Source organism: Pipistrellus kuhlii, unplaced genomic scaffold (assembly GCF_014108245.1).
Source record: "Pipistrellus kuhlii isolate mPipKuh1 unplaced genomic scaffold, mPipKuh1.p scaffold_m20_p_6, whole genome shotgun sequence".
Classification (NCBI taxonomy): domain Eukaryota; kingdom Metazoa; phylum Chordata; class Mammalia; order Chiroptera; family Vespertilionidae; genus Pipistrellus; species Pipistrellus kuhlii.
In genome coordinates this window covers 73,932,714-73,950,213 of record NW_023425562.1, presented here as the reverse complement: position 1 = coordinate 73,950,213, position 17,500 = coordinate 73,932,714, and the positions used below count along the sequence as shown (strand labels likewise).

The 17,500-nt window shown below is 50.1% G+C and overlaps 1 protein-coding gene across 1 annotated transcript in view; it reads left to right on the top strand.

The window, feature by feature from the left end:
* NINL (ninein like) overlaps nt 1-17,500 on the top strand; it is a 112,764-nt gene that overhangs the window by 51,867 nt on the left and 43,397 nt on the right. The window contains exons 8-13 of the mRNA XM_036417653.2: nt 2,007-2,177; nt 5,760-5,896; nt 7,339-7,479; nt 10,588-10,762; nt 11,825-11,935; nt 12,530-12,610. Of these exons, the coding sequence (XP_036273546.1) occupies nt 2,007-2,177; nt 5,760-5,896; nt 7,339-7,479; nt 10,588-10,762; nt 11,825-11,935; nt 12,530-12,610 (816 nt within the window). The remainder of the gene's footprint in view (nt 1-2,006; nt 2,178-5,759; nt 5,897-7,338; nt 7,480-10,587; nt 10,763-11,824; nt 11,936-12,529; nt 12,611-17,500) is intronic.

Genomic DNA, 17,500 nt, shown 5'->3' with positions numbered 1-17,500 from the left:
GCTCATCAACTGTGTTCTCTGTCCTCACATACATCACCAGGTGTCTGCAGTTGGAGGAGAGCAGGTTTCAGGCAGTTGTGATTTTGTTTGGTGCCTGTTGGCCTAGTACTTGGTTTTCTCAGCCCCAGGACAGCAAGGCCGCCCTCTCCTGCCACAGGCAGGCGCTCTGGGAGTCTTCCTGATAACTTCTTTGCTGACATGGCTGATGGTGTGTTTTGTGGATGATGGTGCAAAACCGGTGACATTGTTCTCTGCCAGGAGGGGTAACTTGATCATCAGGTTTCTGAATCTGAAGTCGGGAAGAGCAGACAAAGAAGAAAGTAGGAGTGTGGTCAGGCCACGTAGGGTCAGAGACCACAAGGAAGTCCCACAAGTCACGCACAGAGCCTCTTGCCACGTCCTGAGATGGAGGCACAGCTGGAGAAGGCCTGAGCCACAGGAGCAGGTGCCCGGACGGCCGGGACCCCACCGCTGGTCAGATGCCGGTGGCCAAGCGAGACCTGGCTGTCCAGGAAGACTGTCCAGGCTGACAGGGCTGTGGGGTGGAAGGTGCCACGTGGACGCTGTCGTCACATGGCAGTGCTTGGCTCTCAGATGTGTGCCGCAGTTGGAGATTTGCCTCAGCCCCATCTACCCCGCATGATGGTCCCTGTTCCCAAGCTCAGTCCGCAGAGCAGGGGAGACTAGGGTGGTCTGGGTGCATTTGGGTATCTGAGTTTGTCTGTGGTGGCCATGCATTCTTGAGTTCCCTCTCCCCTTCTGTAAACAGGACACTGTGTAGGGCTGACAAGTGCCCGGCGCAGCGTAGTGAGCACCCAGTCCTTAAGTAACTGGGAGGTGGTGGGGGCACAGTTGAGGGTAGCCGAGGGCAGGCGTCATAAAGGCAGTGACCCCCTGCTGAAGAAGTGAGTGCTGCTAGGGAGGTGGTGGGCTGGCAGGGGCTCGGCCCGGCCAAGGGAATGGCATCTGAGTTGGGGAGCGGCCATGGAAGCATTGGGGGAGTGTTTTAGGCAACAGGACAGGCTTGCAATGTTCAGGAAGAGCAAGGAGGCCCTAGAGCCTGTGGGAAGGGGACGAGAGAAGACTGGCGGGGATGGTGTCCCTGCAGGCGTAGCAGGATCCCTGGTGGCTGCAGGAAAGGTGCTACTGCTCATTCCTGTGGCCCCAGGCAGCAAATGCTTGTTCTGAAGGCAGAAAACAGCCTCCTGGCCGGGGCAGAAAACAGCAAGGAAAGTAATCTTGCCTTGTGGATTCTTATAGCACCACAAGGTCAGGTTTCTGGCCAAGAAGTTTTTTTTAATCCTCACCTGAGGATATGTTTTTTGACTTGAGAGAGAGAGAGAGAGAGAGAGAGAGAGAGAGAGAGAGATGGAGGTTGCCTCCTGTATGCGCCATGACCAGGGATAGACCTGCAACCTAACAGGGAATCTAACCCACAACGGAGCCACCTGGCTAGGGCTGGCCAAGATTTTTTTGCCTTCCTCTTAAAACTCCCTGAGACTGTTTCTGAGGAAAAGCTCGGGCTGTCCCACCTCTTCTCTTTTACTTGTCTTGGGTTTCTTTCCACAGACTGCACTTCCTAGAGCTGGCATGTGCCTTCTTGGGCTCTGGTGAAGCCAGGCGCACACCATTACTGGGAGAGGTGTGAGACTTCATGTCTCCACTAGGCGGTGCGTGCCGACAGGCCAGGCCACCAGGGTGCTGGGACATGTTCCTTGCACAAGGCCTCAGTGGATGGTAGGAGAGGAGGTACCCAGGGTCCTTAAGAGAGAGTTGAACTGAGTGTAAGGAGTCCTGGGTTCAGATCTCCACCTTGCCACCTGCAATGCCATGTGATCTTGGGCACGTTGAGCAATGGTGCCGTGCCTTTGTTTCCTTGTCTGTGGATGGTTCCTATCAAGCCTCAGTGACATGGTGAAGAGCCGAGCCCAGCTGGCGAGGTGGGAGAATGTTAAAGATGAACTGGAGGCCCGTGTGCTCACAGCATCTCCCTGGTTCCCACACAGGTCCTGGAGGAGGGGGGCGGCCACACCACCACGACGTCCTCCCTCGTGTCCCTGTGCTCAGGCCCGCGCCTTTTCTGCAGCGTGGACAACGGCTCCGGCTTCGCCTTTCCCGAGCAGCTCATTGCCCTGTGGGCCCAGGAGGGGATTCAGAATGGCAGGGAGGTCCTGCAGGTATGGAACTGGTCACTCGCAGCTTGCTACACTGGGAGGCACCCAGGCGGTGTGGGGCCATCTGCCCACAGAGGCGGCCGGGCAGAGCACCCTGCAGACACAGAGTGTGGAGACCCCCATGTAGGGAAGGAAGGCCGCTTGGAAACACTTTTCTCTTTATTTTTCGCTGTTAAAATATGGAAATTTTCACTTAAAAATAATAAAAAGCAGAGGAACCATGAGTCCATTTGAAGGTAGGTTTGACTCCTTTAGGCATTTCCCCCAGTGCTTTTCAGCCTTGGAGACATTCTGTTTTTCCGGATGAAGGAGGTCAGTCCCACAGACAAGGTGGTGCAGATGTTCTCTTCCTGGTGGCGGAGAAGTCTGAGTGAGCATCACTCTCTGAGAATCTGAATGTCTCCTCCCAGAGCTGCCTGCCCAGCTTGTGGAGCTCTCTCCCTGCTTAGCCCCTACTCACCCCAGGTCTTCCCCCACGGGGGCAGGCTTGTCCCAAGCTGCCTCTGCTCTTCCCGGGGCTGGTCCAGGGGACTGTCCCCAGATGGGTCCTGGCCTCTTCCTAGGGGCCAGGCACACCTCTCCGAGGGCCTGGGGAAGTGTGGTGAGCGAGACTGACTATTTTCATTTCCACGTTCCACTTCCTGTTGTTAAAAAAGTGTCAACTCCATGGAAGTCTGTGATACAGTAAAGCCTGCCTCCCCGCTTTGCTCCTATTCTCCAGGAGAGGCAACAGCTAATGACAGTGGGCATTCATTCCACAGAGCTTCTCTCTGGCACAAAAAAAGAAATATATATTTAAACAACCCAGTTAAATTTTTTATGGTAAAATTTGTATTATATCCTGTATCTTGCTAATTTGTGTTATTTTTTCTTTATTGTTGTTCATGTAGGTTTTTCCTGGTATAAATATGGTCATTTAAAATGCTTGTGTAGCCTCCTGCTTTAATGCTGGCATTTCTGTAGGATAGATTCCTGACCTTTTGATCGTTTCTGTCATATTGCCTCAAAAAAATGCCCTTATTTTATTTATTTATTTAGTTTTTTTAATCCTATATGAGAATATTTTATTTATTTATTTTATTTATTTATTTTTTTAAATTTCTTTTTTTATTATGGTGTTACATATGTGTCCTTGTTCCCCCATTTTCCCCCCTCACCCTCCCCTCTTGCCCTCACCCCCCTGTTGTCTGTGTACATTGATTATGCTTATATGCATGCATATAAATCTTTTGGTTGATCTCTCCACCTTACCCCCACTCTCCCCTTCCTTCCCTCTGAAGTGTAATGGTCTGATCAATGCTTCTCTGTCTCTGGATCTATTTTTTTTTTAAATATATATATATTTTTATTGATTTTTTATAAAGAGGAAGGGAGAGGGATAGAGAGCTAGAAACATCGATGAGGGAGAATCATCGACCAGCTGCCTCCTGCACAACTCCCTCCGGGGATGTGCCCGCAACCAATGTACATGCCCTTGACCGGAATCGAACCTGGGACCTTTCAGTCCGCAGGCCGACGCTCTATCCACTGAGCCAAACCGGTCTTGGCTGGATCTATTTTTGTTCATCAGTTTATATTGTTCATTATATTCCATAAATGAGTGAGATCATGTGATACAAAAATGCCCTTATTAGCACAAACCAACAAATGTGAAGGAGCCCAAAGACAGCCTTTAAGATAGTCTGCCTAGTTCCTTGGGCCAAATCCTCCTGGGCCTAAACTCAGCCTTTGCCAAGTCTGGCCACTCAGCAACCTTGGGCAGAGCCCAGATGGCAAGGCCAGACCTGGACAGCTGGCCCTCAAAACAATTCTAAGAACTAGAAGCTGAGCTTAGATAATAGAAATTGGCCCCCAGGAAGGGCAAAGAGAAAAGGGGCTCAGAGTTTTGAAATTCTCCCTGAAACCCTGTTCCTGAGTCCCAGTATTTGGAGGTGGGCTGGCTGCCATCATAGCCTGATCAGCGGAGAGTCTCAACCTTGCCTCTGACATTTCAGAATTTACTCTTATTGCTTTCCTGTTATTAGAGCATATTTTCCCTTCTAAAACTTTTTTAAAAAAAATAGATTTTATTGATTTTCTTACAGAGAAGAAGGTAAAGGGATAGAGAGCTAGAAACATTGATGAGAGAGAAACATTGATCAGCTGCCTTCTGCACACCTCCTTCTGGGGATGTGCCCACAACCAAGGTACATGCCCTTGACCAGAATTCAACCTGGGACCTTTCAGGCCGCAGACTGATGCTCTGTCCACTGAGTCAAACTAGTTAGGGCATAAAACTTTTTTCTTTTTAATTTATTTTATTGCTTAGAGTATTTCAGATGCCCCCCATTTTCCTCACTTTGCCCCATTCCACCCATCGCCTACCCCACCCTAGGCCTTCACTGTCTATTGTCTGTGTCCATGGGCTATGACTAATCTGTACTTCTAAATTCCTTCACCTTTTCACCCATCCCCCTAACACTTCTCCCATCTGGCAACTGACAAAATGTTCTCTGTATCTAGGAGTCTCTTTCTTTTTTTTTTCTTTTTAAATATATATTTTATTGATTTTGTACAGAGAGGAAGGGAGAGAGATAGAGAGTTAGAAACATCGATGAGAGAGAGTCATCGATCAGCTGCCTCTTGCACACCCCCTCCTGGGGATATGCCCGCAACCAAGGTACATGCCCTTGACCAGAATCGAACCCGGGACCCTTCAGTCCCCAAGCTGACGCTCTATCCATTGAGCCAAACCGGTCTCGGCATAGGAGTCTCTTTCTGTTCTGCTTATTTTTACTTTGTCTTTTAGATTCAATTGCTGGTAGATATGTATTTATTGCCATTTTACTATTCATGTTTTTCATTTTTATTTCTTCTCCTCCTTCTCCCTTCCTCTTTAAGAAGACCCTTTATCATTTCATGTAATACCAGTTTGGTGGTGATAAACTCCTCTAGCTTTTTCTTGTCTGGGAAGCTCTTTATCTGACCTTCAGTTCTAAATGATAGCTTTGCTGGGTAGAGTAATCTTGGTTGTAGGTCCTTGCTTTTTATCACTTGGAATATTTCTTGCCATCCCTTCTGTTCTGCCTAGTTTCTGTTGAGAAGGATGTCAGGTGATGGGGCTCTTGGTGCTCCAGGCTATTGTCTGGGTTTTTTTCCATCCCTCTGCTTGCTTCTTGGCTGTGTTGGCATCAGGTCAGGCTTCCCTATGAAGCTCCCCAGTCCCCACAGGTCCTTACAGCAACTGACTTCACAGGGAATAGTGCTTGTCTCCTCTATAGCCTGTCAATCCCCTTGAGTCCTCTGCTTGAGGCATGGCCCCTTCTGTGTCAGTCACTTTGCCCAGAGAGGGGAACTCTGGCCTGGGTCACACCCACCGCTGAGGCAGGGACCACGAAGGGGCCAGATTTGGGAACTGATAAGGTCAGGGAGAGTTGTATGGGTGGGGTAGAGGCCTGTCCAAGAGGCAGACTTTGCTGATGGAAAAGTGGTAGATGCTGCCTATGGAACAGCCTGGATCACGGCCTGGACTGTCCCTAAGAGAGCCAAGAAGGGTCTAGAGAAGCCACTAATCGTGTTCTGCCTGATGGGTCTTGCTTTTTCCAGAGCCTCGACTTTAGTGTGGATGAGAAGGTGAACCTTTTGGAGCTGACCTGGGCCCTTGAGAACGAGCTCATGATGATCCCCGGTACCACTCAGCAGGCGGCCTTGTCCTGCTACCGCCAGGAGCTGAGGTTCTGCCAGTAAGAGCCCCCGTGTGCTTGGGGTGGGCCTGGGAGTCAGCTGGCTAGTCTGGTCAGGAGAGGGGAGTCCAAGAAAGTGGCACTCTGCCCTCGTCCACCCCAAATGCCCAGTCCTGTGAGTGGGGGGTCTGCACCATCTTTCCCACTGACTTTCCTCTAGCTGGCTGCCGCAGTGGGACCAGGAAAAGCTGAGCCGTGAGAGCAGGACGAGGGGTCCCTGTCCCTCAGGTTTTGTCCATGTATGTGGTTTCAGTGGGACCTGAGGACCCAGTGAACTGCTCATTGGTCGCTGCTGGGGCTTTTGTGGCCACAGAATTTAAGGGGCACTGGCTTTCTCTCCCACTTAGAAATCGATGTCAGTCATCTCTTAGCCCCTTCTAGCAGTCCCATAGAAGGATTTGAACTTGACGCTCATCCTGCGTATCCTGGAGCTTTCGCAGCAGAGAGGTGGAAACTCTCCGTCAGCAGGTTGTGCTTCTTTTTTTTTTTTTTTTTTTTTTTTTTTTTTTTAAATATTTTATTGATTTTGTACAGAGAGGAAGGGAGAGAGATAGAGAGTTAGAAACATCGATGAGAGAGAGTCATCGATCAGCTGCCTCCTGCACACCCCCTACTGGGGACATGCCCGCAACCAAGGTATATGCCCTTGACCAGAATCGAACCCGGGACCTTTCAGTCCCCAAGCCGACGCTCTATCCATTGAGCCAAACTGGTTTCGGCAGGTTGTGCTTCTGAGAACAGCCAGAGGGCACTGGTTTGGGTGGCTGGAGAGGAAAAAGTATTCTTTAAACAAGGCCGCCAAGTAACAGGCTAAGAATGCATTCCACTTTAATTGGGATCAGCGTTGGGTTCGCTGAGCATTTAATCCATTGGGGTAGGAGTGAGGGGATGAGCCCTGTGCTGCTTCAGTGGAAGAAAAGTCACCAGAATATGAGTTCCAGGGTGCATTCAGAGCCTCTGGGGGGGTGAGGTGGGTGAGTGAACAATCCAGTGCCACACACACAGGTGGCCTTCTCTCTGGGGGACTCTCAGATGCCAGGCTACAGGTGTCGGGGCTGTGGCCAGGCAGGGTACTGGTTGGCCACTCTGCTCCCCTCATGTGTCCAACCCCAGGTTAGGTGCTGAGGACACCTGGGGTTTAAGTCCCCACTGGAGAACTAGGGGGACTCATGAATTCTCACCATTCGTGGCCTTCTGGAGGTGTCGCACACCGTAAGCTTTTAGGCTGGACTTCTTTGGTTGAGAAACCTTGTAGAAACTTCCCCTGGCAAGTCATTTAACCTCTCTCAGCAATGGCACAGGCCTCTAGGAGGTGGATGGTGGCGGCGTGGGTTAGAGGACAGCGCTGCACTCAGCGAGTGCTGGCCCTTTTATCGTTCGTGTAGACCAGAGCTCACCGGGCCCAGCACGTGTTCTGTTAACGGTGCCTCTGTCCTGCGCAGGGGACAAGTAGAGCAGATGGTGCGGGAACGAGACAAGGCAAGGCAAGACCTAGAGAAAGCGGAGAAGAGGAACCTGGAGTTCGTGAAGGAGATGGACGACTGCCACTCTGCCCTGGAGCAGCTCACAGAGAAGAAGGTCAAGTAGGTCCTGCCACTGGTGCCCGCGCCCGGAGCTGGGCTCCTCGCAGGGCCGCAGCTTCCCGCCAGAGCCGAGGGCGGGTTGTGGACGGAGGGCTGCCACCAGCGGAGGCTGTGGTCCTGGTCATGGCAGAGCCGCGGCCCTCCTGTCTCACCTGAGCCAGTAGAAATCTAGAAGACACCCCTTTGGGGATGCCCTTCCTTGAAAGAAGAGAGAGGGGTGGCCTTACCAGCCAATCAATGATTCTCCCATCATTGATGTTACTATCTCTTCCTCTCTGTTGCTCTCTGAAAAACAGTAAAAATATATTTAGCCCAGCCGACGGGATTCTTTGGTTGTGCGACGGCCTAGGAACCAGGAGGCCACAGTTCGGTTCCCGGTCAGGTGGCATGTACCTGGGTTGTGGGCTCTATCTCTAGTTTGGGGTGTGCAGGAGGCAGTCAATCTATGATTCTCTCTCATCATTGATATTTCTTTCTTTCTTTCTTTCTTTTAAATATATTTTACTGATTTTCCAAGGAAGGAAGAGGGATAGAGAGCTAGAAACATCGATGAGAGAGAAACATCGACCAGCTGCCTCCTGCACACCCCCTACCGGGGATGTGCTGGCAACCAATGTACATGTCCTTGACCGGAATCGAACCTGGGACCTTTCAGTCCGCAGACCAACGCTCTACCACTGAGCCAAACCAGTTTCAGCTCATCATTGATATTTCTATCTCTCTCCCCCTCTCCCTTCATCTCTGAAATATATATACATTTAAATTAAAAATATATTTTAAAATCTCAATAAAATAAAATAAATAAAATAAAATAGAAATGGCCTTGCTCTTTATGACAGGTGCATGGTGGAGGCATCTAGCTGTGCTTGCCTGTTAGCTACAGGGAAAATTCCTCTCTTCTCTCTCTGCTCTACTACTTCATTTATGGGGTCTGTCCCACTCAAGCCAAGTGTTCTGTGTGTCAGTAATCAGTGAGACAGATGGACATTTTGAGACAGGGCTAGTGGATGGCTTTGAGCTTATTGGCTCAGCAAGAAGGAGCCTGGCATGGTGGAAGAAGCTCAGAGCTCGAACCCTCACTGTAGGCATTGCCCTGGGCAGACCCCTGGGGAATGGTCTGCACTACTTGAGGGGCTGGCAGCTAGACAGACGGTACACTTCACTTGCCACAATCTCAGTGTGGCCTGAGGTTTAAAGCCCAGGTCCTCTCTCTTGGTCTTACGCTGCTTCTGAGAGAGCGTAGGCCCAGGCCTGCTTTATCCTGGGGGGGTAAGCAATGGGCCCTTAAGTGAGAGGAGCCCTAGGAGTAGAGAGCTCATCAGTGTCCCAGGATGGGGTTGTCCAGTCACATAACCACCCTCCTACGTCAGCTCATAAGAGCCCCACCAGCTCCCTCTGCACAATCCATATATTCAGAGTTCGCAGGGACAGCCCTGGCTGCCCCTCATAGAAGGGCCACCTTTCCATATATCACAGTCTGTGGGGGAGTGGCCTCAAATCCGCATCCACATGCTTTCTAATTCCAAAGGCCTGGGTTCTCTTTTCCTTCCTGGGGGTGGCTAGGGAGGACCAAGTGCAGTGGGTTGAGATACCTGTCTGCTCACCAGTTAGAATCCTCGCCTACCTCTGCGGGTGTTGAGAAGGTGTTCGTGAGAGATTGCATCAAGGGATGTGAGTGTGAGAGAGTATGTATCGGTATCAGTGCGAGTGCATGAGTGTGAGTGAGTGTGCAGGTGTGAGTGTGAGCATATACACATGCATACTCACTTCCACCAGCTCCTGTACTCCTAACAGGATAATAGTAATTTTCAGGAAAGCTACAAGTTGATTATCCTTTCACCAAACTCTTAAAACTATTTCCAATCAAACTTGAGAACTAAATAAATATGGCCTCCCTCACTATAAAGTGGTGTCTGCAAGGCCAGGAGCCCCAGTGTGGAGAGAGGGCCATGGACATCTTGACTTCCGCCTAGACACTGGCCGTGGTCTTGCTGAGCCCCTCAGTGTGGAGCATGTGCAGAGTTCATCACAAAGGAGCATGTAGTTAAGAAATAACTGGGTTTTGTTTCTGCTCTTGTCAACAGTCTGTGTTCAGCTGGTTCCCTTGCAATGTCTAGCCATAAGCTTCCCCATTTACCATTTCTTGCTGAGCAAGTTCCTATGAGTGGAAATAGAAAATTCAAACCATTGATTCTTGTAGCTACAGATGTTTAACTTTGCTCATCTGAGCTATTATCCTTAGTTCCCTGACTTTGCAAAATAGGGTGTAAGGAACTAAAAGAACCTTGAAAGAAGGCAAGAGTGCAATAGCTGGCACATCTCCCCCTCTTTCTTGGTCCTTATTCCAGTCTCCTAATGGCCCTTTTAACAAGATGCTGTCATCAGCCTCATATTTGGAAATCTTGGTATCTCACCTGAGTGTGTGCAGGACCTGTTCTAGCCGCGCCGATTGGTGACACCGAGACCTTAGGTTGCTGGCTGTTTGGGACGCGGGGGAGAAGAGGGTTCTCGGGGCTCCCGTAAGCTCTGCAGCAGCCCAGCTTCCACAGAGTGTTCTCCATGCGGCACTGCCAGCTCCTTGGCCCCGTGTTATTCAAGAAGAAAACGCCTTGACCTAGCTGGTTTGGCTCAGAGAATGGAGCGTCAGCCTGTGGACTGAAGGGTCCTGGGTTCGATTCCAGTCAAGGGCATGTGCCTGGTTTGTTGGCTCAATCCCCGGTAGGGGATGTGCAGGAGGCAGCCGACTGATGATTCTCTCTCCTTGATGTTTCTACCTCTCTCTCCCTTTCCCTTCCTCTCTGAAATCACTAAAAAATATGTATATTTAAAAAAAAGAAGAAGAAAATGCCTTTTTAAGCAATCGCATTCCAGCTCCCAGGAGGGGCCCCCACCGTCAGGCCCAGGAGTAAGATTTAAAGGAGGCCCTGGCCTCACAGCACATGCCATCTAACCGAGGAAGAGGTTAGATGGCATGTGCTAAGCAGGAACTAGAGGCCAAGACCTCGTGCTCGTGAGGGGGAATCCCAGGGGATGAAGAGGTCCTGTCGGCGGGAAAGGGTCCCTGGCGAGGCAGGAAGCCCAGGGTGACGTGCGGTTGTGCGGTTACAGGCACCTGGAGCAGGAGTACAGAGAGAGGCTGAACCTCCTGCGGTCTGAGGTGGAGCTGGAGCGTGAGCTGTTCTGGGAGCAGGCCTGCAGGCAGAGGACCATGCTGGAGAGGGACCTGGAGCGCTTGCAGGCTGAGGAGGCCAGCCTCCGAGAGAAGCTGACCCTGGCTCTGAAGGTAGGCGTGGACACACACACACACACACACACACACACACACACACGGAGGAGGGGAAGGGCGCCTCCACAGGTCACCCACCCAGAAGGAAGAGACAGGAATGAGTTTACCTGAGGGTCCCTCCTCCCACACCCCACATTTTCCTAGTCAAGGATTTCAAACGGAGAAACGTTTGCCATGGAGATAGCACATTTCTCAGCCAGAGCAGAAAGGGTCCCGCTGCGCCAGGATCGGCACTGCCCCTGCGTGCCCTCTGGTCACAGGGCAGCAGGCCAGGTGGGGGCTCAGTTCTCTGGTCTGTGGGCCGAGGCCAGGAAGGGTCGGCAGCCCTGGAGACCAGAGCACCTGTGAAGTCAGCAAGCCTAGGCCCCCCTGCTGCGCCTGGGTTCGGCCCGGGGCACAGGTGGTTTCGGGGCTTTGGTGAGTATCCCTCGACTCGCCACCATCCTGCACTTGGGTTCAGTGGGATGTCCCCTGCTCCTCCTGTGCCCCTGCCTTCCTCTTCCTCTCCCGACTCAGAGCCCGTGGGTCCGCTCCACCCCGGCCTGCTTCCCTCGGGAGGAGGAGCCAGGCAGCCCGGGGCCTGCACGGCAGTGAGCACAGCCCTGCCTTCTCTGCCTTCTCTGCCTGCCGGGGCTCTCCACCGGCTGTCACCTCCCCTCACAGGCTGCTGAGTCTGACAGCGCTGCCTTCCTCCCTGTGGACATCTGAGGGGAGTGATGCAGCTTCGAATCCCTCGTTTAGGAAACAGCTCAGAAGGGCCTGCCACCAACCTTTTCTTGTGACACAATGACCTCTGAGCACCTGGAACGGGAGGAGTAGAGGCCAAGGGAAAGAGGGAGCATTGGTGAGGGCTTCGCAGGGTCTGTCCCAGGGTAGCCCTCACTGGCCCCGGAGACGGCCTCCTCTGCACGTCAAGGCGGGCATGCCAGGCACCACGAGGTTTCCTCCCTGGTAATGAGTGCTGCTGGGAGCAGGCCTCTCACTCAGAGAGAAGGGCAGACCTGCCCACAGCTCCCCCTTCCCCTCAGAGCCTGGCAACCGCTGGCCCGTGTCTTGTAGGAAAACAGCCGATTGCAGAAGGAGATCATTGAAGTTGTGGAGAAACTTTCGGAATCAGAGAAGCTGGTCCTGAAACTGCAGACTGACCTGGAGTTCGTTTTGAAAGACAAGGCAAGTCGTTTTGCTGACTCTTAGTCTTGAGAGAGGAGCCTGGGGCGCTGGGTGAAAAGTATTAGGGTCTTGAAAAAGAATATCGAGGTGGCTGGGTTTAGTTTTTCTGTTAAACTTCGGAGAGCAAATGAGCAAGGTGAATTTCCCTCTGCCCCCCGCCCCTCAGGCCAATGCAGGGATATCAGAATGCTCCAGTGATGACTTGCATGTGGGCCTTTTAATGGCAAGACCAGGGCCAGCTGGCACCATCGACCCTGGTAACAGACTCTCAGTGATGAGGGACATGGAGAAGAGGGTAGAGTTTAGCGCCCACCATGAGGTCTCCCACCCCCCCCGCCAGGCCCTGCCCATTTGGGGATTAGGCGGGAAGAGTTGTACTGGGGAAGGATCCGGCATGGGTGTCCCAGGGAGCCAGGGCCGGATCATCCTACTGCCTGAGACCTTTCCAGCAAGGGAGGGCGGAAGTGGAGGAAAGGGCTGGAGGGTGCACTGGAAGTGCTGAGCCTCGGGCAAAGAGCAGGCGGGTGTGACAGCATGCACTCTGCCTGGCCTCAGGTCGTGTGTGTAATTGTCCTTTTCTGATATGACCCTCAGCTGGAGCCACAGAGCACAGAACTCTTGGCCCAGGAAGAGCACTTCGAGGAGGTCCTGAAGGAGTACAAGCTCAAGTGCAGGGTATGTGCTCCCCTGGCCTCTTCACCGTCCTGAGCCGTAGCATGCCCTTTGTCTTGGACCAGGCTGTCACTTTTGTCTTTTGTGCACTGCACCGTCACATACTCTTGTCCCGGCCCTCTGCCCCCATCCCCCCACCCCCATCCCCCACCCCCCACCCCCACACACACTTCACCCCTGAGCTTGAGCTTCAGAGACCTCTTGTGCCAGAAGGTGTGGTGCCATCTCCCAGCTACTCCTGCAAAGAATGGGGTGCTGGAGCCTATGAGACAGGCTGGCCCTGCAAATCATCAGGGTCTGTCTGGCTCAGTCCTGGGTGCTGGTATGCAGGCTTCATCCCTCCACCTGCTCGGGAGTGGCCTGGCATTCTTGGCAGGGCACACTCCTGGCCTCCACATGAAATGGTCCAGCAGGGGTGGCAGGAGTATCCTTCTCCTAGCAGAGCCGGAAGGGCCTCTGCTCTGGGCCTGCATATGGCTGACAGGGTCCTCCAAACCTATGTTCTGCTAGGAGGGGGAGCAGGACTTGCCTGCACAGCCCTATGTTTAGCCCTGAATGGACTGGCCAAGTCATTAGACCAGCTCCAATTCCCAAGGCCCTTCTGTGTCTCCAGGCACCATGAAGGCTTCATCGTGTTTTCTGTTGTTGAGTGTTTATATTTCCTGGGCCAAACCTACCAATGTCAGTCCATTTAATTGGAGACACTACAGTGCAGAGCAGGACAGAGATGGTGAACAGTGTTAATGGCACCAACAAATAAAACACACACACAGCCGGGACCAGTTTGGCTCAATGGATAGAGCATCGGCTTGGGGACTGAAGGGTCGATTCCGGTCAAGGGCATGTACCTTGGTTGCAGGCATATCCCCAATGGGGGGTGTGCAAGAGGCAGCTGATCGATGACTCTCTCTCATCAATGTTTCTAACTCTCTTATCTCTCTCCCTTCCTCTCTGTATAAAATCAATAAAATATATATTTAAAACACACACACACACACACACAAGATTAATTTCAGAGAGGAAGGGAGAGGTAGAAACATCAGTGATGAGAGAGAATTGTGCCCCCTACTGGGAATTGAGTCGCAACCCAGGCATGTGCCCTGACCAGGAATCAAACAGTGACACTTCCTGATTCATAGGTTGATGCTCAACTCCTGAGCCACACTGGCCGAGCATAATTCACTTCTTAATGATCTCTCTCCAAAATAAACTAGAAACTGACTTTTGTTCCTGCTTCACATTGCTTTGGCAATACCAGGGGATAAAGGTGAGGCACGCTGTTCTGGAGTGTGACATGATCTGCTGTTTCCTTCCCTGTGTTCTCACCTGCACTGCAAACCCTGAGGCCTTTTAAACAAGGGGGAGAGGGAATCCTGTGTGTGGTCAGCGGTGTCACCCCCTCCTGAGCCAGTTTGCTATGGAGGGTCAGGGCTGTGGGGCTGTCACGCAGGTGGGCTGTGCCACACAACATTCTGCTGGAATTGTGGTTCCATGCTGTGATTTTTCCTCCCTTTAAGCTTGTTGCAAAGACTTAGAACCTATAAGTAACCATTAATTCACATGTTACTTCAGGGCAGCGATTTTCAACTTTTTTCATCTCATGGTACACATAAACTACTAAAATTCTGTGGCACACCAAAAATATATTTTTGTCAACCTGATAAAAAAAAAATAGCTATAATTTGATTCATTCACATCAGATAGCTATTGTTGTGTTGGCTATTGTCATTCTTTTTTATTGTATAGTCTAAAGGAAAAGAGGTCAGTGCTCCTGACTAAATAGTTAGGTATTCATGTTTAAAAATTCTTGTGACATACCGGTTGAAAATCGCTGCTGTAATCCACTGGATTTATCTAACAAGTATTGTATAAATTCCATCTTTCTTTAGCGTGATTCTCTTAAATAACTGCTACTCATTTCACATTTGGTTCTTGAGATTTTAGTTTTTGAAACATCAGCAGAAATATTTTACATTTTAGTACTAATCTGATTAGAAATTTTCCCTCTAATTTTTTTGCTATTTCAAACTAACAGTGCATTAAAAAACTTTTTATCTGAAAATAATTTCTAATACATAAAATTACAAAAGTAAAAGTAATGCAGGGAATTTCCCTTTTCCCAGATTCACCTGTTGTTTACCCTGTTTGCTCTGTCATTGTGTGCTTGCTCGCTGTGTGCGTGTGTGTGTATGTGTGTTGGTGTGCGCGCTCATGCACGAGCATGCATGCATCCTGATGTGAACATTATCTACATTGTTATTTTCTGAACATCTGAGGGTAAGTTATCTGCATCATGGCCCTCCACACCTACACAGGTCAGTGTGCATGTCCTAAAACCAGGCTTAATCCTAAAACCTTGAAGTGGTGTGCAGGTGCACAAGAGTTGATTGTTAAATGTTCAGGAATTCTGCTAGCTTCTTGTTAAACCTTTGATAGCTTGAAATAGGCCAGTGGTCGGCAAACTCATTAGTCAACAGAGCCAAATATCAACAGTACAGCGATTGAAATTTCTTTTGAGAGCCAAATTTTTAAACTTCTAAAGCCACTTCTTCAAAATAGACTCACCCAGGCTGTGGTATTTTGTGGAAGAGCCACACTCAAGGAGCCAAAGAGTTTGCCGACCACGGAAATAGGCTATGGTGGGATCATAGAAATGTGCAAAAGATACAGATATGGGATTTTCTTCCTGGAGAGCAAGCTTCCCAATACATTGCAGAATGAGAATATTCCTAGTAACTGTTTGACATCCTTTAATCTGAAACAGTCTGTCTTAGTCCAGTCAGGCTACTACAACAAAAATACTATAGAATAGGGTAAGGGCTGGCTTATAAGTAACATAAATTTAGCTCCCACCGTTCTGGGGGGCAGGAAAGCCCAAAATAAAATAGCAGACAGATTTGATGTGTGGTTAGAGTTCTTACCGATTGCAAATAGTTGGCTGTTTTCTCAGTGTCCTCACTGGTGGAAGGGCATAAAGGAGCTCTCTGGGGTCTCTTATAAGGCTCCATCCTGAATATAATCACCTCCCAAAGATCCTACCTCACGTAGGATGTTAGCATGTAATTTACGAATTTGGGAGGGCACATTCAGGCTTCTGCACATTTCTTTGTCTCTGACATGAATACTACTGAAGAATACAATCCCCCTCCCTTTAATAGAAACTTTTTCACTCTGCGTTTTTCTTTCTTTTGTTAAAAATTGTTTCATGTTTTTTTAAATTATTATTATTATTATTATTTGATTTTAAAGAGGGAGGAAGGGAGCGGGAGAGAAAGATAGAAACATCAATGACAGAGAAACATTAACATAGATTGACTGACTCCTACCCCCCCCACAGGGGATCCAGCCCCAAACCCGGGCATGTAAACTGGCCAGGAATCGAACCTGCACCCCCCTGGTGCAGAGCCACACCAGCTGGGCTCATTTTGTGTGTTTTTTAACACTTTCTTTGGATTAAGTTGAGGTTATACATTCTCAGCTGGACAGCATAGGTGATATTAATTTTGTTCTCATTACCTAATTTTTCCACTGTAGAATTACTGGTAGTAACTACCGTGTTTCCCTGAAAATAAGACGCATGGAAAGATAAGATATCCCCTGAAAATAAGACCTAGCGCAACTTTGGGAGAAAAAAATTAATATAATACACTGTCTTATTTTCGGGGAAACAGGGTAGTAAGCAGCAGTGGGGAGAAATACTTTAAGAACATGCAATATCCTAAGAGAATCCAAGATGGCTGCACAGGTAAACACCTAGCCGCGGCCGCACACAACAGTTTCAATAAAATACAACTGAAATATAAAATGGGCCGGGACCGGTTTGGCTCAATGGATAGAGCATCAGCTTGGGGACTGAAAGGTCCCGGGTTCGATTCCGGTCAAGGGCATGTACCTTGGTTGCGGGCATATCCCCAGTAGGGGGTGTGCAAGAGGCAGCTGATCGATGACTCTCTCTCATCGATGTTTATAACTCTTTCTCTCTGCCTTCCTCTCTGTACAAAATCAATAAAATAAAATAAAATAAAAATAAATATAAAATATAAAATGGACATTACCCAGAACTACAGGAAAGTCGACTGACTGGAAATTCTACAAAGAGAAGCAAGGAGAAAATCAGAAGGAAGAGCAAAGGAGCTGTAAAAGCCTAAGGTATGGAGACAGCGCGCGCGAGCGGAGAGGACGGAGCCGGAGAGAAGGGAGGCTGAGTGCCTGGCTGGCGTTCCCTAGCGGGAAGGAGATAAAAGCTCCAACTCTGCTGAACCCCAGACCCGATAGCGCTGAACCCCAGTTCTAGGCCAGACCTTGGGGAGCCAGGCTCAAACAGAGGAAGCTGGGGCTGTGAGGCGGAATCCCAGGGGAGCGGCAAAAGGCAGAGCCCCCGAAGGCGCGCACATTGCGCACAGATAAGGGACGGTTGGCTGTGCCGTGGGATTGCCCTGGTGGGAAGGAAACAAAAACTTCAGACTGCTCTGAACGCCACCTCCAACTCCACTTCCAACTGAACTGAACCCCAGTTCCGGGCTCATTGGGCTGTTTGGTAGCAGGCGAAAATCGAGGGCACCTTCCTCTCAGAGGTGCTTGCAAGGAGTACTGAAGGACCCTGGGGATTACTGAGACTCAGGAGCTGCATAGGGCGGGCTGATGGAAGCCAAGGCTGTAGGCTCCACCCTGAAACCCCGCCCCATTCAAGCAGAACACAGAGACTTTTAAGGCTACCAACTCAGGGAAGCTGCGAAAATGCTGAGACAAGAAAATAGATCACAAACGAAAGAAATGGAGGACAAAAAGTGACTGGATATAGAGTTCATATCTACACTTATAAGGTTTTTCAAGAATTTCCTAGAAAAGGTCGATAAGTCCTATGAGGATATGAAAAGGGATCAACTAGAATTA